Below are 21149 nucleotides of genomic sequence, written 5' to 3' on the forward strand. Positions count from 1 at the left end.
TGTTTTGTTTTTGCAGAACAACGCCCCTGCACACAAATCTCATATTGTCATGCAAAAAATTAGTGATTTGGGGTTTGAATCACTGGAAAACCCCCCTTATTCACGAGATTTGGCTGCTATCCGTCTATCATCTCTTCCCTCAACTGAAAAAAAGTTTTAAAGGTCGTCAATTTTCTTCCAACGAGGAGGTAATAAAAGCTGTGGAAGTCTGGTTTGCAGAGCATGAAGGAACATTTTTTTGAAAGATCTAAAGACCTTGTGGGTTCGCTGTAATGAATGTATCCAATTAAGAGGAGAAAATGTTGAGTAATAAAATATTTTGACATTGAAATTTTGTTTGGTTCTATAATAGGCTAAGAATTTTTCAATATATCCTCGTAAGCATGCCAATATTATTGCCAGTAAAGCAATAAGAGCTGGTCCAAAGATAGAAGTGGACTTCTGAATAAAAATATTTAACCAATAAGCTTACATGGTTCAGAAATGGACATTTCTGAAGAGTTTTGTTCGCATAACACAAAATATTGTCTATAACGGTTCTCAGCTGAGTATTGGAAACAGAATCCAAGATAGTTAACAAGTGATACAACCTTGGTGCAATTTTTTTGTAGTTGACATGATGACAGTTGGATTATTCAGATGATTCTGCAGATAAGGAAGTTTATTGCAAGTTGTCCAGAACATATTTGAATCGTCGAATCCAATTCAGATTATTTATTAATTTGATCTTTTCGCTCCTGATATCATATTGTTGGGGTAGACAAGACAAAGAATCAAATTCATGAGATCTGCGATAGCATGAAATCAAAGGTTTCCCGATTAGCTAATTTGTCTCCTCGAAGAAAGGTGAAGAGGATGAAAAAGCAGCGTGAAACAGAATAATACATTTATTCGTTAACGAAAAAATGAACGAAATGGAATCAGTATACTGCGCCAGTCTAGTCCTTCCTCGCCCCGAAACACGGAGTCATTCATAAAAGTACTGAAGCACTTACATTAATTCACCATCTCCTGGCAGCATCACATCTTCCTCTCACAGCAATCGGAGGAATTCAACTAAGGAAAATCAAAATCCGTCTAGGGACACCGATCCATTTCTATTAAATCAAAGGAGGCAAAGATTGCAACATATATATACCGTAGGGCGTCGAAAGTCGGGCCACTTTTACCGAAGTATAAGATATTCATTCTTTCGAACTTTAAGCCGGTGTAATATCTGATGCCGGGGGCTCTGAAATGAATATCAATCATTTAATCTTTCGGAATGGTGGCTCAGCCGAGTTACTGTTATGTTTTTATCGATGGAAATGTTCGGGTTTTTATGTGGAAAAAATTGAGAACTCTCGACAACCCCGTCATTCGACCCTCCGAGTCGATACAGAGGCCGACTGTGAAAATTGGCGGGTCCTCCAGCTAAGGCACGACACCTACAAAGTTTTATGTTCTGTTTTACAGTTGCCGTCGAGTATTTTCCTTGTGAACCAATCTTACACAGGCAATCTCTGTTATTACACATGATTGCTTCGACTCCTATCATACCTTGAATCAATCAATTTTATTATTTTATACGAGAGGAGATGTTTCCTCGGTTTCGTCCGAATGGAATTGCCAATATTGTAATTTTTTTTATACCCATCTCCCCTTTCCACTCGTTTCGTGATAAAACATCAACGGGATTATATAATGATCGAAATAGCTAACGAATATAAGAATGTGTTCCCTTTGATAGGCGACTAGGGGAGGATCGATTAGATTGGCGAGTGAAAATTGCGAACTACACTGCTTAAAACTTCCGAATACCTCACACTGTTTACGAGAAAATCGAATTTTTTGTTTTTTCCACTTTTGAATTCACTTTGAAGGGCTCTCTGGAGTGCAATTCTCTATTGAATCATGAACTGTTTGGTTTTCTGAAATCTACTAAACAACTTCCTTGCATTTGATATCTTAGGACAGTAGTAGGACACCCTGATTTTCAGATAGACTAGCAAATAGGTGAAAATCGAGATTTTCAAAATCGAATTTTCATGCTCGGGTGGAAGCCTAGGCAACGCTGATTATAGAACCGGAAATCCCAATTGGATCAGAGGAATATAACAGGAGATATAGCAGATTGAAATTTGCAATTTTTGAAAAATGCCATTTCCAAGATGAAAATCTAAACGAAGGGAGATAGGCTTTCGAAATTGCTTGAAATAGATTCAGCGTGTTCGAAAACCTATATTTTCATACCAAAATCTCAAATATCTGGCCTCGTTTAGGAGAAAATAATATTTTTTGTTTTTCCACTTTTCATTTTCGAGTTGACTTCGAAGAGCTCTACGGAGTGCAATTCTCTATTGAAGCATCAACTTTTTGGTTTTCTAGTATCTTCGAAACAAATTCTATGCATTCCATATCCTAAGATAGTAAAAGAACATCCTGATTTTCAGACAGAGTAGCAAATAGGTCATTTTATGGGGGTCTAACCCCTTGCTCATTTTTGACCTAAAAAATCGAGATTTTCGAAATCGAGTTTTTGTGTTTGGGTGGAAGCCTAGGCAATGCTGATAATATAACCGGAAATCCCAATTGGATCAGACGAATATAAAAGGAGATATCGCAGATTGAAATTTGCAATTTTTGAAAAATGCCATTTGCAAGAGGAAAATCTAAACGAAGGGAGATAGGCTTTCGAAATTGCTTGCATTAGATTCAGCGTGTTCGAAAACCTATATTTTCATACCAAAACCTCGAATATCTGGCTCCGTTTAGGAGAAAATAATTTTTTTTGTTTTTCCAATTTTCATTTTCGAGTTGATTTCGAAGAGCTCCCTGGAGTGCAATTCTCTATTGAAGCATCAACTTTTTGGTTTTCTAGAAACTTCGAAACAAATTCTATGCATTCCATTTCCTAAGATAGTAATAGAACATCCTGATTTTCAGACAGAGTAGCAAATAGGTCATTTTAGGGGGGTCTAACCCCTTGCTCATTTTTGACTCAAAAATTCGAGATTTTCGAAATCGAGATTTTGTGCTAGGGTAGAAGCCTAGGCAACGCTGATTATATAACCGGAAATCCCAATTGGATCCGACGAATATAACAGGAGATATCGCAGATTGAAAATTGCAAATTTTTCAAAAATGCCATTTCCAAGATGAAAATCTAAACGAAAGGAGATAGGCTCTCGAAATTGCTTGCAATAGATTCAGCGTGTTCGAAAACCTATATTTCCATACCAAAATTCCGAATATCTGGCCCCGTTTAGGAGAAAATAATATTTTTTGTTTTTCCACTTTTCATTTTCGAGTTGACTTCGAAGAGCTCTCTGGAGTGCAATTCTCTATTGAAGCATCAACCTTTTGGTTTTCTAGAATCTTCGAAATAAATTCTATGCATTCCATATCCTAAGATAGTAATAGAACATTCTGATTTTCAGACAGAGTAGCAAATAGGTCATTTTAGGGGGGTCTAACCACTTGCTCTTTTTTGACTTAAGAAATCGAGATTTTCGAAATCGAGTTTTTGTGCTTGGTTGGAAGCCTGCGCAACGCTGATTATATAACCGGAAATCTCAATTGGATCAGACGAATATAACAGGAGATATCGCAGATTGAAATTTGCAATTTTTGAAAAATGCCATTTCCAAGATGAAAATCTAAACGAAGGGAGATAGGCTTTCGAAATCGCTTTCAATAGATTCAGCGTGTTCGAAAAACCTATATTTTCATACCAAAATCTCAAATATCTGGCCCTGTTTAGGAGAAAATAATATTTTCTGTTTTTCCACTTTTCATTTTCGAGTTGACTTCGAAGAGTTCTCTGGAGTACAATTCTCTGTTGAAGCATCAACTTTTCGGTTTTCTAGAATCTTCGAAACAAGTTCTATGCACTCCATATCCTAGGATAGTAATAGAACATCCTAATTTTCAGACAGAGTAACAAATAAGTCTTTTTAGGGGGGTCTAACCCCTTGCTCTTTTTTGACCTAAAAAATCGAGATTTTCGAAATCGAGTTTTTGTGCTTGGGTGGAAGCCTGCGCAACGCTGATTATATAACCGGAAATTTCAATTGGATCAGACGAATATAACAGGAGATATCGCAGATTGAAATTTGCAATTTTTAAAAAATGCCATTTCCAAGATGAAAATCTAAACGAAGGGAGATAGGCTTTCGGAATTGCACGCAATAGATTCAGCGTGTTCGAAAACCTATATTTTCATACCGAAATCTTGAATATCTGGCCCTGTTTAGGAGAAAATAATATTTTTTGTTTTTCCACTTTTCATTTTCGAGTTGACTTCGAAGAGCTCTCTGGAGTGCACTTCCCTATTGAAGCATCAACTTTTTGGTTTTCTAGAATCTTCGAAACAAATTCTATACATTCCATATTCTAAGATAGTAATAGAACATCCTGATTTTCAGACAGAGTAGCAAATAGGTCATTTTAGGGGGGTCTAACCCCTTGCTCATTTTTGATCCAAAAAATCGAGATTTTCGAAATCGAGTTTCTGTGCTAGAGTAGAAGCCTAGGCAACGCTGATTATAGAACCGGAAATCCCAGTTGGATCAGAGGAATATAACAGGAGATATCGCAGATTGAAAATTGCAATTTTTGAAAAATGCCATTTTCAAGATGAAAATCTGAACTAACAGAAGTAGGCTTTCGAAATTGCTCGCAATAGATTTGGCATGTTCGAAAACCTATATTTGCTCACCAAACTTTCGTATATCCCACACTGTTTACCAGAAAATCAAATTTCTAATTTTTCGATTATTCAACTTTCGAGTAGGGTTGTATCTAGCAGAAAAATCATAGTAGATTCAAAGGTGATACGTACTCTGAAAGAGCAACCGTTCTAGTGATAAATCTCGACATTTCATCCACCCCAGCGCAACCGTTCGATCTTGAGGAAGTTTTACCTGAACCCAACTTTTTGGGAATTTTTCGAAGGTCAGCTTTCGAGTAGTTTTTCTTCTAGGAAAGTTATCGTAGATCTTAACGTGATACATATTCTGAAGGAGCAATTCTTCTAGTAATAAACCTGAGAACTTCATCCATTTCGCACAACCGTTCGGTGTTAAGAAAGTTTTAACTGAATCCAACTTTTTGGGAATTTTTCAAAGGTCATCTTTAGAGTAGTTTATCTCAGGAAAATTATCGTAGATCGAAATGTGATACATATTCTGATAGAGCAATTCTTCTAGTAATAAATCTTAGAAGTTCACCCATCTCGGCGCAACCGTTCGGTCTTGAGGAATTCTCAAGTGAAATTTGCAATTTTTGAAAAATGCCATGTCCAAGACGAAAATCTGAACGAAGGAAGATAAGCTTTCGAAATTGCTCGCAATAGATTCGGCGTGTTCGAACACCTATATTTTCATACCAGTCTCTCAAATATCTGAAACAGTTCACCAGATAATAAATTTTCAAGTTCAAGGATCTCTGTAGTGCAATTCTCTATTATACAATCAATTGATCAATTGTGTGGTTTTCTGGAATCTACAAAACAAGTTCTATGTACTCCATATGCGCCCTATAGGATATGAAATATTTTAATTATTGATACGATAATTTTCTGTTTCAGTTTGCGTCGTAGGATTCGAACCAGACTTCTCGTATCCCCTAGAAAATGTTACAATAGCCCAAGGACGAGATGCTACTTTCACCTGTGTGGTAAACAATCTGGGGGGACACACGGTGAGTGGGGACACCGCAACGGCAAGGGTGTGTATCTTTTTGATTTAACTATTAGCACGGATCATGCCACAATATGACTGCAAAAAAAGAAAACAGTCACATTGTTGGTTGCCCCTTTTGCACCGAGCACTGCACTAGCACTTTGGGCAATCCTTGAAGTCTCCAGAAGGATTATTCCAGGAGGTAATAGAGTTCGACATGTGAAATCAACAAAGGCTACCCCTTCCACGATTATTTTATGTAATAAAAGGAGCTTAACAACAGCTAAGAACAGTGTTTCTCAAACCATCAGCTGTATTCCCTTTACCATTCTCAACTTTTTACATAGCATCGTGTTGAAGTTCTGTTCATTGTTTAGTTTTTTGATCCTTACCTCATCACTTAGGTTAGCTGATGTACCTACTTGTTTAGAAAGGTCCAAGGTCTTCAACTTTTCATTCTTTCGTTGCCTGTCCTTCCCTAGATATTCTGAGAATGGCCTTATGACTACCCTATCAATCACTATGCCCTTATTGGGGCAGGTCTACTTTGAAATTTAAAATCTTTCAATTACGTCTTTACGTTATTGGATGAAGATAGCCTGGTTGATTTCATATTGTCCACGAAATGACCCTTGTGGAATTGGCCCTCAGCAGCACCAAGGCACCATAAAAGCACCATCTCTAACCTACATATTTTGTCAACCCACCTAGCACCGTAATGTATATTTAGAATTTTACTGAAAATTAGATTATCCTTCTCTCCATTGAGGAAGGAATACTTATTGGGATTTCACGAAGAAGTGGTGGTTATATGAAATTTTTCAAATTCAAAACAAAACTAATAACTGCTCCTATAGAAAAAGTTTTGATATCATTTTGTATAAAGCTGAATTAAAATTAGATATACTGCCCTGAATACATTCGAAATTAGTCCCACGAACTTGTTGGCATGTTTTATTCTCTTGAAGAAGTAACTCTCCCATATAAATCATAATAAATTAAATGAACTATGAGTTATTTTTCTTCGACTGACAATGCTTCTGTTTTTCTCTCAATGTAAAACAGTTTGTTCTACCAATAAGTATTCTTTCGATAAGAACTCTTCTTCGCTTTTGAACATCGATGATATTTCGTTAGGAAAGAAAATAAACTTAAAGAAAAAATATAAGTATTTATCACATACCAGTCCATTAATCAGTTATATAAACGATAATCATCATAACAAATCCAATGGTGTATACCAAAATGAAATTCATACATACATTTAGTCTTATATTATTCATATCATTTATGTAACTATAACTATAAATTGTTCTCGAATGTTCAGAGGCAAGAAAATTGAAGTTTCTAGAATTTTTGAATTTTATATGTAAGTTATTCTAAACTTTTATTGTTTTTAACAAAGGATATTGGAATTCTCTTTTTTCCAAGGAAAAATATCACTATCCACTGAAATGTAATGGTCATAATATACTCTCATAAGAAGTGGAGGGTTTTTTCGTTAGCAGCTCTAGAAGAATTTGAATAGAATTTTAAAATTTTTCTATTTTTTCATTATTTTCATTATTGCCAAACCAAAATTTTCAAATAAAATGTTGTCAAAAATTTCATCAGAAATTCAAAGAAAAGGACCATTCCATGGATCACTAAATACAACAGCTTCATCATCAAGCGTTCAACGTCGCTCTGAAATTTCTTGAAAATTACCTACAGGTGCCGTATGTTGTTCCATTAATGAATTGATTAATTACGCATGTTAATCCGCAAATTAGCTGTACACAATCGTGTGGATTTAATTGGAAGATCAAGAGAAGATCAATTGAGGGATACCTTTTGAATCGTGCTCGATTTTAATATTAATGGAATATTCGTCGAGCAGTCTCATTGTGTTGCCGTTTAAATGTGATGTTTCTGTAATCCTTCTGCTCCCATAGATGATGAAATATGCAATTGTATTCCACACACAATGGATGATGTTATGACACCAAAGTTCAGCTCCTAAAGGTGCTCGAATTTAGCGTTCAAACGTACATCGCTCGAATTGTCAGGAATGATGCTTGGTAATTTATTTATCTTCTGGTTTCTGATTAACTGCTGGTTACGAGTGTGGAGTTGTTGTAAATAAGAGATTCCGGATATCAACACTGCAAGATAATTGCATCATTAATTGTTTTGAATTATTTCATCTCTATTTTAGGTGGAATTTAGGGGAATTTCCTGGATTGAACAACGAACACTCGTTTTCAGTTGATGCTCGAAATGAGATCTGCAGAATATAGTTAACCTGGTGTTCTGGTGTGAAGGAAAAATGATTTTTTCATTCCATACTTCAGCAGCTACAGTCGCACGACTTTTATAGTAGGTTGAAAGTGGCATATGTTGCGATTCTGTGAACCTAATAAAACTATAGCTGTGAATGGGTTTGAAAGTATAGGATATTTTCTGTACCAGAGTAAGGGAGGGATAGGTTGGTTTGGAGACCTCATTCTTCTGAATTAGAGTAAATTCCATAGTCACCTCAGTGTTCAAAAAACCCGGTGCACGATGCAGAGTCGCCTCCTAGTCGCACGCGACTGTAGAAGCTTGAAATGCACCTTATAAACTATAAATGAAAAAGGAGTCAACCTATAGCAGTTTCTTATCTTTGCATAGATTATCGATTCTTTTTGTACTGTTAAAACACAAGGACGGTCACATTAAGATTGGAAATACCTTTGAAATGTTCTGTCACCCAACGAAAATTCCCTTATCCAAAAGTAGCAATCTGGCTTTCAGTCCTAAATGAAAGAACTTGTGAAAGTACAATTCTTATCAAAACAAGTGCTTTACCAAAAAAGTATGGAGTTTGGAAGCTCTTGAAGAAGTTGCTGAAGGAGTGAACTAAGGAGTCAAGTTGGCATAAATTATTTTCCATACGACTTTTGCAATTTTCTCAAGAGGATATCTCAGATATCGAAAGGATTAAGCTGGTGGAGCTTGTGATGATCATTTTCCAATAAAGCATCTGGATGGTAGTTGTCAGAAGGAACATTTTTTTACCTCAGAAGTTGGTATTTCTTTCTTGGTGTTAAATCATGTCTATTTTTGTACTACGTGCCCGCGAACTTCTTGCATTGATGTGCTGGATGGTTTCATGTATCACACAGCCATAATGATAGCAATCTTCTGCCACTGAGGTATCCTTGGTGATATATTTCAAGTGGTTCCTTGTTGGAATCATTTGATCCTGGTTGGCAATATGATGCCCTAGGGAAACAACTTTCCAGAAGTTAGTCAGTAGCTTGACGAAGATATGTCAACGTAATCATGGTTGACCTCGTTGTGAAGGTTTGCCAATCAGTATCTGCATTTTGCTTTCTGCAGAGTGTTAGACGATTTCTAAGTGATCCTGTTGTAGCTTCAACTAGAAGTATCAGCATTACAAACTACTCGATGAAGTTCTGATGAAACAGCCTTGTTCAGGAAATATTTTCGAGACATACAGTTGGATATATCAACAATTCCTCGAACACCAAGATATCGTGGAAGCTCTGTTCGTTCTATTGTTCTCTTTGGGTGATATTTCGTATTTTTGTCATATTATTTCCGACCTATGAACTTCAAAATTGAAATTTGACAGTGATTTAATTAGATCAAGTAAACAGGAAGAAAGAAGAAGCAATAAAAATTCGATTTTTTGTTGTTCAACTTCAACCCAGAGAACTATCCGGAAACACTTGATTATGCTGAAATGAAGACCGTCAAGGGCTCTAACCCACCCTTGAATGCAGGGGTAAATGAACGAGGAAATTATTTAATCGAAATCAAAGTTAAACGGCAATTCCCATCGTTGAGAATCCGCGGAACGAAACGTCCAGATTCACAACGTATACTTCGAGGATACTTCACTAAAATGTTGAAATATTCATAGACTGCTTGGATACACGAAAGCTTATGAAAATTCGGACGTAAAGGGCAAAATGAATTTAATCTCTGGAGCTTATGGTGGAAATTATGCACATATTTCAGCAGCTATACATTTCCTCTTTCAGATAAGTGTTTACTAGATCTGATGCGAGTGGCATCGAAGGTGAATAATGGCAACCTTGTTTGCATATGAAAGGAACGGGGCCCCAGGTCTGCTCCAAGTACACCGCCGAAGCTGCTCTATTAACCAGCATCGTACTTCGGATCTCTTTTTCCTTTTGCCGCTGTTGAGATTCGGGATTTCCCAGCAATGTACATGTAAACATACGAGGATATATTGAAAAATTCTTAGCCTACTATATAACCAAACAAAATCAATGTCAAAATATTTTATTACTCAGCATATTCTCCTCTTAATTGGATACATTTATTACAGCGAACCTGCAACGTCTCTAGACCTCTCAAAAAAAGTGTTTCTTCTTGCTCTGCAAACCAGACCTCCACAGCTTTTATTACCTCCTCGTTGGAAGAAAATTCACGACCTTTTAAACTTTTTTTTAAGTTGAGGAAAGAGATGATAGTCGGATGGAGCCAAATCTGGTGAAGAAGGAGTGTGTTCTAGTAATTCAAACCCTAAATCACGAATTTTTGCATGGCAACATGAGATTTGTGTGCAGGGGCGTTGTCCTGCAAAAACAAAACAACTTTGGATAGCTTTCCACGTCTTTTCTCTTTAATTTTTTCCCGTAGACTGGTCAGTGAAGTCGAATAGTAATCTACGGTTATTGTTCTACCCTTATCCAAAAAATCAATCATGATTACTCCATGGCAATCCCAAAAAGCTGAAGCAAGATCTCTTCCAGCAGATTTTTGGACACAAAACTTCTTAGGTCTTGAAGAACCAGAGTGTCGCCATTCCATCGATTGTTGCTTTGTTTCTGGACCGTAGAAATGTACCCAAGTCTCATCCATAGTAACAATTCGGTTTAAGAAGTGCACATCGTTTTCAAATCGAGCACAGATCGAACACGATGCTTCTACCCTTGCACGCTTTTGGTTAACATTCAAACATTTGGGCTTCCATTTTGCAGCAATTTTTCTCATGTCCAAATTCACGAGAACATTATGATGAACGCGTTCGTATGAAATATTCAGTGCTTCAGATATACATTTTAGCCCAATTCGACGGTCTGATAAAATCATGTCATGAACTGCATCGATATTTTCGGGGACTGACACAGAAACTGGCCTTCCCGATCGGTCATCATCTTCAATGGAAAATTTACCTCTTTTGAAGCTTGCAGTTCAATTTTTCACGGTCGCAACCGAAGGATATTGATCATCAAGGGTATTAAGCATATCTCCGTAAATCTGCTCACCTCTTAACCTTTTAAATATAGGTAGTTGATGATGGCTCGACACTCCAATTTTTCGATTTTCACAATTTCGGTGGACATCTTCTTTCTTTTAGTTTATTGTATAACTCTGGTTTACTTTTTTGACCTCAAACTCAACAGTGAAACTCGTACGTTGTGCAACAGAAAAATTCTCAACTGGTCTCAAGACTGGTATTCAGAAATATAATAAATTGTTTTTGGTAGGTGAAGTTTTCCTTTTACTTACCAGTTTGCAAAATGAAGAGTGCTCTTCCAGAAGAGGAAATGATATTTGTAATAACGTTATCAGCAGCATCTCGAAGGAAGAAAAAAGAACAAAGGGTTACTTTTTGAGAAGCACAAGCACAAGGTTTGAGAGAAGTATTGATCCTCATTGAATCATGTCAATTTGACCAAAAATCCTTACAGTGAGGAATCAGAAAATCCGTCAAGAAAATGTTTTCACTACTGGTGTGTGGTTTTGCTGAGTTACACCTTATTTGTGAAAACATCCCATTCGATTGGAATGTATTCCTGTAAGGAGCAGAGCGTACTCTACTGTCGGTTTTTTTATTGATGGTACTGCCTGCTCGTTCGAATTTGTTGACTCTAGATTCAATTAATCCAGTGGAAGGGGCTTGATTAATGTCGTCTGAATAGTGTGCGTTCGATACAGCTGATGATATAAGAGGAGGATGGTTTTCTTGCTGTGGGCGTCAAACAGTGTGGCTAGATGGAAGCGAAATAGCTAACCACTACGGAGGTTGAATCATCCATTTTTTGTTAGAGGTTATTTTCGATTAGCTCCACTTGAATCTACAAGAAAGGAAACGATTAAGGTCGAATTTGGCTTGCTGAACAACAAATAGTCGGTCAAATTCGTACTGTTTTTGTTTTGGAGCCTGAGAACTTGATTATTCTAAGGCAAAAATCAGTAATACGTCGAAAAAGAATTTTGAAATCAAACCTTTCTTCAAGCTCGTCTCACTCGACTGATTTGGAAGGAAGATTGTGGAACAAATGAGGAGACATGAATTCATCGCTTCATCTTTGCTTTTCCAGTGCATTTTTCATTCCCATTTCAACTGTATCAGTCCTGAATTAAATGGTCATGTCAAAGCCTTTCCAGAAAGAAAAGAAGTCTCAACGAAATCATACATACATTTTCGTATACCAGTAACTCCTCATACACGATAATTTTCAAATAAAACGATCATTATCGAAAATCTTTTGGCTATTTTGCAGAGGCCAATTGAATTTCGATATCTTCGATTTAAAAACCTCAATAAACCAGAAAAGACACAGCTTTGAGCTTCTTTTGAATCGTTCCAATCTTGTACTATTTCCTTCACCTTTGAGCACCGACTGTAGCGAATCAAAGATACTGTATGAGATGAAATATATGACATACATTGTCCAACGACTCTATATTATCTTTAAGTAGGTATATAGTCATGTGAACTGAAAGAAGTTTAGGAAATTGTATCAATTCCCTAGCCAATTTCTGGGTACACCGATCACAGCATCAGTATAATCTGTTGGCTTCTGAGTAGGACCTATGAAATATACTTGGCTATGCACTTCAAACAACAACCTAGTGCGACCATTCACCTGGAGCTTTTCCGGTTTCCGATAGTTAATTTGACGGAAAACGATACGAAATATAATCTCGATTTTTTTCATTGGATGAATATGATACATTCGTTTGTCACTGCTTTGAACTTCAGTCTCTGGAGATCGGAATGGCATCAAATTCCGGGAAATTTTCTTCTCGGTCGTCCCCAGAAGTAATATTAGTATTTCCGATTGAAGAAGACTTGGTATTTCGAAACGATACCTACGTCTTTAAACACGTGAATATGGAGAACTGATTCCGAAAGGATTTTTCGATTTGCGTCCAATTTGAATTTCCGACATTCTGATTCGTGAAAAATTTTAAGTTCGAATGTGAATATACATATTAATACTCATTTGGGGTCCCATGAGATTGATCCTGAAAGAGTATGCTCACTTTGGATGTTGTCCTAAGGAACATTCACAAAATATTAAAACGAAAATTTCACTCTGTCCGATTCAGTGTTCGACCCTTCGAACAAACACCCTGTATTCGCCAAAAATTCGTTTATCGATGAGTCCGTGTTTAATCGTAGACCTAACAGTCCAAAAACATCCGAAACTGAATTGACGCATTCATTGCATTCCTTCTAGTGGGTCTAATTATTTTTCCTATTAATATAAAGCTATCCAAATTATGTTCAAATTATCTGAAGGAAGTTGGTCGAAGAATTTTAATTATACGAGAATTTCACCCGAGAATAAGAGGAATTCCGAATATTAGAGAAATTGAGTCCTTAAGATACCGATGAGCTGAAAAAAGTTAAGTTTCAGGTTTACTGTTCTCATATTTGGAGTTTTGAAGCAGGAATGATATTATTAATGGATGGATCCTATTCATGAGACCAATAGAATTTGATTTCGATCTTGAATTCTTCAATGTAGTCGACCAAATATCTATTTCCCAATGAAAAACGCTATTGGATTAATACATTTGTTCCGAATTCTATGGTGCAAAGTTCCTCCACAAATTTCACAAGAATTGACCACTATTATCGAATCAATTCAACTGATTTGACAACTGCCAGTTGTCTTGGGAAGGTTTATGCTGTATTTTCAACATTTTAATGTATCATTCTGTTTTCAAAACTGTTTTGGTATGAACATACACTTTCAATTATGACCTTTTTCTTCATGCAAAATTCTAGGTCTTTTCTTCCAACACCTAGGGTATGGAAGTGATATTTAACAAATACAGAACTTGAAATAATACCCCTTCAATGAGGAACTGATTGGCCCTATCTTGTTTCGAGTTTGAACATCCAAACTGGCGTCAAATTTTCGGTGGGTCACCCTGTACAAGGACTAGGAATTGGAAGAGGACATGCTACTCTATCCTTATAGTGTTATTGAAATATTTGTTGGGTTTTTGAATATGGCTTCGTTGGGCTTTTTGCTATTGAATAGACGTTTCATTCAAAAAGAGGGTAGAGACATATACTGAGAATTCTTAGACCAACTTAATAAGTCAATTTTAGAGACTGAAATTCAGTGTCCTGTGCAGCGTCTACTGAACGCCTAGTTAATGGCTTTCACCAGAATGTATGCTCTTACTTTCAATGCAAAAGAACAGAAATGTAGATACTGAATTTACTTCTATAACCCTTCGAATTGAAATGATGACAAAACCCATTAAAAGTTCGCGACGTAAACAATGTTTTCATTGCATTTCATTACACAATTGATAAATATGGACATTTTCCCAGATAACTTGGGTTTCTGGAATAATTGAAAGTCTTCGTCAAACTAGAACTTTAGAGAAAACCAAACTACGAACCAGGAGATCCAATACTGAAAAATAAAATTCCACAACATGAATTACGTGATCTTTTCGTTCAAGTTCAATTGAAGAAGTAATTCATTTGTAGCAGAAAGTTTCAAATATTCCTGAAAAAAAGATATCAGTATCGACCTATCCATAAGTTGGGATAAATCAAGGTATAAAGAGAATACTCTTGATCTAGTTCAACTTCAAGTTCACCCCAATATTCGACCCCAATTCATTCCCGGATCGGCTGGAATTGAACATTGAAAAACCGACTTCGATAAATCATTATATTCTCGAAAATCAATGCCCAGGTGATCTGTGATAAGACCACACAGAAATCGATTTCTTCTCCATCAAATGTAATGGGGGAGGAGTGGTAGGCAACGCTGAAAGTTTGAGAGGAACTCGTATAACCGATACATAAGAAAGGTCACCTCAATTCTACCCCAATGAACTCGACTTAAACAATCGGAAACTGGCTCCAACTACTCTTGCCTTTCTCGATTATTAATGATTAAGTTCACTTCTATCTTCGAAATCAAACGAGGCTTTCAATATTCTTCTCCAGCTGGTTCATGGTTCATAGTCAACCCGATTCAATAAATTTGACAAGCAAGTGAATATTTTACAGCCCTCATAGCTCTGGAACTGTTCTTGAACACTTTCTCCTCGCCCAAATGAAACTTACGTAGACTTACGTTGTTATGGCACATAATGGTGAATACAATGCTCCCCTTACTATTGTCAAGGAAGGATGACCTGTGTAAAGGAGATCATAACTGTCTTGAAATGAAGTTATAGTGTATGTATATCATCTCGTGAGTAATTCTTGTGAGTGAATCCATAAACGTAATGGGGTTATTAACAAAATCTGATGGAAATGGAAATTTATCGAACTCTTTGAACCCTTCTTTGGATCTCCTCTTCTTATATGTAGAACATTTATTATTTATTACCTCAAATTGGAGAAGGTGTATGTGAAAGTCGTTATCATGCTACTAAACCTACGATTTGTTTCATGAAAAGGATATAGGATAAGAAAAGTATCGGAATCAATCATAGGAATAAGCCTACGAGACGAAACTTCATGTCTTATCGACGAGACAAGACTTTACTGAAGCCTTGCCTCGTCTCACCAATAAGACATCAAGTCTCGTCTCGTTTTCGAGACGAGACTTCATGTCTTATCGGCTAGACGAGACTTTACTGAAGCCTCGTCTCACCGATAAGACAATATGAAGTCTCGTCTCGTGAGCTTTAGTCTCGTCTCGAAAACCAGACGAAACTTCATGTCTCATCGACGAGACGTGACTCTACTGAAGCCTCGTCTCACCGATAAGACATGAAGTCTCGTCTGGTTTTCGAGACGAGACTAAAGCCCACTAGACGAGACTTCATGTCTTATCGGCTGGACGAGACTTTACTGAAGCCTCGCCTCGTCTCACCGATAAGACAATATGAAGTCTCGTTTCGTGGGCTTCAGTCTCGTCTCGAAGACGAGACGAAATTTCATGTCTTATCAGTGAGACGAGGCGAGGCTTCAGTAAAGTCTCGTCTCGCCGATTAGAAATGAAGCCTCGTCTAATGGACTTAAGTCTTGTCTCGAAAACGAGACGAAAATTTTATTAGGTACGTATGTTCATATCCTGACAATGAAGTAATCTAGTTGTTCTTCGCGAAAATGATATGTGTTACTCCAAAAACATAACACACATCAGCGTGTTACATGGCAAATAGTTTTTCAGTAATTAACTGCTGAACGGTGAATCGTACACCCATTTATAGTCCTAATTAGAGAATTTCAGTATCCTTACGGCATTTTCCGCAGCTGTTTTCATCAGGAGAAATTAAGAAATTATTTTGATTCAGGTAGCCTGGATTAAAGCGGACACTAAAGCTATATTAGCCATCCATGAGCACGTTATCACCAACAACGCCCGATTATCTGTAACTCACAACGATTTCAACACATGGACGCTGAATATACGAGGCGTTAAAAGAGAGGACCGTGGTCAATATATGTGCCAAGTTAACACGGACCCAATGAAAATGCAGGTAAATGTTTGTTCTATTTCCTAGTTGTTTCCGCTCTAAGTTTTAATGCTCGAATAAATGTAGTCACATTGCAATTCGCAAATTGTAAAATTGGATTTTCTTCATAGGCATTCATCGTTTCAGAACTCGTAGCAGAAATTTCAATATACACTCAACATGGGCAATTTGATAATATTAACGAGTACAAGCACCAAATTCACATATAAGATATCTGTTAATTCGATCTGCCTGGTTCCATTAGTCTGAAAATAGACACAGAAGTTAAAGGATGTCGAAAATGAATGAATAAAGCCCATAAACTCTTGTGAAATCAATTCGTCAAATCCTTGTACCCCAATAATTGAATTGCACATAATTAAATCCAGATAAGCTCGGTGTAATCAAAATCATTAACTACATGGATATGTATTCCGTGGTATCGGAGTACACACAAGTATTATACATATTACAGGAATCCGTGAACTTATTTATCGCTTGCTTTCGAACCGTGATAGCCAGTTATTATACTGCGCAAGCGAATAATTTCTTAATTGGTTCAGAAATTAACCTGCGCACTGAGCTGGATACCATCGTCGAACGTTGAAATGGCAATTAATGAATTGTAGAATCTAGATTGGCGTACACAGGTAGGCAAATATGAGTGAGACAAACTGAAAGTGTTTTTCGGACTTGACGTGATTGTGAGAAGATTCGTATGCATCTGGTACAATCAAAAAACGGCTCTGAATATTTTTAATCGTGTAGAAATTAGAAGATTATCGCTTATCTCAATCGTACGAAGTTTGTCCCCACGTTTCGGCATCTAGGGTGAAACATGCTTCGTTCAGACATAACGATGAGGCCTCTGCAAGATGATAATGACTAAACTTTAATCACACTCGGTCGATCTAGAATTCTCCAGATCGCTGTTGATTAATTTAGTGTGAAAATATTCCAATCAGCTACTGTAAACATTTCCTTATAGATTATTGGATCAATTTTCTGAGTGATTGTGAATTCTGAATAGCAGTTAACGGTCGAAGAGCCAATTTTCTATTCCCTCTGTCTTACTGATGTTGAGAAAACTCAATTCAACGCAATTATCCACCACGACTTCATTTAACAGATGAATTGTGTCCCAACCGACTCATTTTGAATGCAGGATGAACAGACGATGAATGCCACAAATAGATATATTCTTTTCATTAGTGGGACTTATTGATGAGATCTGTATTATCAGAGAACTTCGCTGAATATCCGATAAAAAACGAGGATGTTTGCATCCTTTGAAACACAATTACATTATTACTGAATGGGCGACAACTCCTGTCACATAGGAAATCGCTAATAGAGATAAATATATAATAATAATTCACCCAAAAACTACATCAAACTCGAAAACATTATAACATTATAACAGGGAATCCAAACTGAGACAATTTTTTCAATAGAAATTGATCCATATTCTGTTTCGATGGTTTCAAAATTCCAAAAAAAAACTTTCCGCATACAAATATGATGCATTCGTTTGTCCTGAATTTACATCTGAGCAAATTTATGTGAAATGACCAAGTATTTCACCAGAATATGTTTACACTGAAGAATTCGCTTGCCAAGAAAATTTTTTCATTGATGACGTCGTAAAATATCACATAATTTTTTTATTTGGTATTAGAATTTAATAAGTTTTACAGCAGCTTTCGATAATTGTGTTATTTTTGACTAATTTGAGTAATTTTTTTTTCGGATCATCATTTTGGGAGTACAAATGAGTTTGGTCTGTTTTTTATGCTCAAAAATATTTATTTCATGAAAACAGACCATTAAAAGTATTTTCAATCGCCGGCTACTACTTTCGTTCACTTCCAAGGCTATTTTCGTAAGTCATCTCGAAAAACTGCCTCGTCTCCTGAGGCGATCCAGGTTGGTAGCCCATTTTCGATTTCTACGAAGAAAGTGACTTTTCAAATCTTGCTTTATCCGTAGGAGAAACCAGTAATTAGTTGAGGAAATGTCTGCAGAATACAATAGTTTTGATAAAATGTTTCACTTGAGCGTTTCTCAATATTTTTTTACGACTTTTGTGATCTGAGGCAACTCCTCATGCAGTGATCAGTTTGCGAGGCACACACTGGCCGTGTTTTGAATGATTTTCATGGAAACTGTGCAGTAACTGTTCATCAAATACTGCATTTTTCAAATGCAGAAATAATACAGAAACTGTGCAGTAATTATATATCAAATACAGAGACTGTGCAGTTTCAGCACAACAATTTTTGTGGCATCTTGTAATGCAGTATCTGTACAGTTGCTGAATGTTGTTTTTGTTGGGATATTGATAACAGTTAAAGCCATTTTTTTAAAAACAGACCGAACTAATTTGTAATGCAGAGAATTGCCAATGCAGTTTCAGCATATAACTTGTTCGTATTTCTGTGAATTTGGCAATAGGTTGAGGTGAACCTTGAATACTTATTTCTGTAAAATACTGGTATCCCATTAAAGTTTGCTTGTGTTGTTATCATATTTTCAGCTATCGCCGAGAACAGCATAGCGTTAAGCGTACGAGTAGAATAATTCGGTGTGTCCATACGAAATTCATTAACTCAAGAGTTACAAGTCTATATAGTCCGGCGGATGTTCTGTAACATTTCCCGTTTTGCAATTGCGTCTCGCTCAAAACGGCCATCTGAACTGAACGCCAGACAAACTCCCCTATAACATTCACATCATTCGGCTGAGAACAATAAACAATAACTAATTGTGGGTGTTTCAGACCGCCTTTCTGGAAGTGGTAATTCCACCCGACATAATTTACGAGGAGACTTCTGGCGATATGATGGTGCCCGAAGGTGGATCCGCTAAGCTGGTGTGCAAGGCACGCGGCTATCCGAAACCCCGAATTGTCTGGCGGAGGGAGGACGGGGCACCGATAGTTTCCCGCAGCACCCCTAGCGGAAAAGTGGAAAAAATGGTTTCCGTTGAAGGGGAAATGTTGACGCTATCCAAGGTGACGAGGTCAGAAATGGGGGCCTATTTGTGTATAGCAGCGAACGGCGTCCCGCCAACAGTCAGTAAGAGGATGATGCTGCATGTACATTGTGAGTTTTTATTCCAACAATCGGCACTTACCCGTATTTCCACTCATTCTACACGGGCTATTTCTGAATTGATGGGAAAGATTTCAGGGGGTGTTTCTTCAACGAAAATTAAGGGGGGCTTTTATATGAATTTTTGTTATGAAACCCATATCCTCCAAGAGGGGGCATATAATGTACCTCCTGTTGATTTTACTCATCTCAACTTATGTCAAGAACTGACGAAATGAATACTAAGGATGACCTCGCGAAGTGAAATGACTTGCTATACGGTATCGGGATGTAATTAATTGTATTTCTCCAATGAAAAGAAACACCACCAGGGCGGATCTATTCAAGACTTTTACTCAGTACCCCAAGGGCTATAACGCTCCATGACTGATAGCGAAGAAAAGGTCTATTTTTAGCTTTTAGCGCCACTACGGGATTTCACTGACGACGAGCGGTATCTCTTATTCTCTACCCCAAGGGCTTACGCGCCATGACTGATAGAAAATAAGAGATTTCGGATTCAACACTTATGACGCGGAACGCGGACAGGGGGGTTGACGGGACCTTCTCTTCAGTACCCCAAGGGCAAAAACAACGTTAGACACAGACAAACGGTTTTTTACATTTACTCTGCCTATCGGAATGAATGTACTGAATATTTGAGAATTGAAATATTTTCAAAGGCGGAAATATGACATGAAAGGAATGCACTAAAATGAACTCCAATTTTCCTCAGAAAACTGGGATTCATTACAGAATATTTTATTTGTAATCGAACTAAATAGTAGAGGAGGTGAAGAGTCACACAGATGAATTGAAATATACATATACTTCTGGTGAAGAGCATTAAAATTTTTAACATCAAACAATAACTATAGCTTGTGTATGAGATACAGTTTTAGCAGAGGTTAGATTAACGGGGTACCATACAATTTTGCGTATTGCACAAGAGCTAAGGGAAAACCCCAGTAAAAACACTTCCTTCTCCTCGTAAGTGTAGTGGATGGTTAGAGAGGAAACTGTTCACAAAATAAGCCGCGATATTTCACATTAAAGTGCATCTCGCACTGCAAAAATTGATCCTTTCCTTGAAGAAAAAAATAACCCATGGAGTCTTCTCCAAGTTACCAGAAAATTTTATCTAAAATGAAAAAACCACAAGCAGATGAATGTGAGATGATAAAATTAAGTTCTTTATGTCAGATCGACCAAAAACCCAATACAAAAAAGAGTCGGAAACTGCATGAATAGCCAAAAACCATCCTGAAATTTATAAATGGGACAATGATCAACCAGATGATTCATTCTTCTGGTTCCCCGCATTCAAAACTATGGCTTTCAACTGGATTCCATCGGAAAAGTATACTATTTCAACGTCGGTCACCTGTTTTTCTTATATTATTCAGAATATACCATATTATCCTGGGAAGATCAAAACCAGGAACTTTATTCGAGGGATCACTAACTAATTCTTGGTTGAAAATATCCGAATAGTGCTCGTAGTCCATTCAGACTGCCAAATGTTCTTGTCCCTTACAGTCAAATTGACTATGCAAAGATGGGTGAAATAAAAAATATATTTCTGAGTGTCTGTTATTGATATTTTAACTATGGCCCTAGAAGTTTTTCGTAATTTGTTGAAGAGGTTATGAATTTGTTATATTCGGCACATGAGAATAATTTCTGAGCCATGTGTAGG

The 21149-nt window shown here is 37.0% G+C and overlaps 1 protein-coding gene across 2 annotated transcripts in view; it reads left to right on the forward strand.

Moving 5' to 3' along the window:
- LOC123321544 (lachesin-like) overlaps positions 1-21149 on the forward strand; it is a 94348-nt gene that overhangs the window by 58825 nt on the left and 14374 nt on the right. The window contains exons 3-5 of one of the 2 annotated variants that reach the window (XM_044909206.1): positions 5570-5709; positions 16197-16382; positions 19138-19462. In XM_044909206.1, the coding sequence (XP_044765141.1) occupies positions 5570-5709; positions 16197-16382; positions 19138-19462 (651 nt within the window). The remainder of the gene's footprint in view (positions 1-5569; positions 5710-16196; positions 16383-19137; positions 19463-21149) is intronic. The other variant, XM_044909207.1, reaches the window with a different exon arrangement.

This window comes from Coccinella septempunctata, chromosome X (genome assembly GCF_907165205.1).
Source record: "Coccinella septempunctata chromosome X, icCocSept1.1, whole genome shotgun sequence".
In the NCBI taxonomy this organism is placed as follows: domain Eukaryota; kingdom Metazoa; phylum Arthropoda; class Insecta; order Coleoptera; family Coccinellidae; genus Coccinella; species Coccinella septempunctata.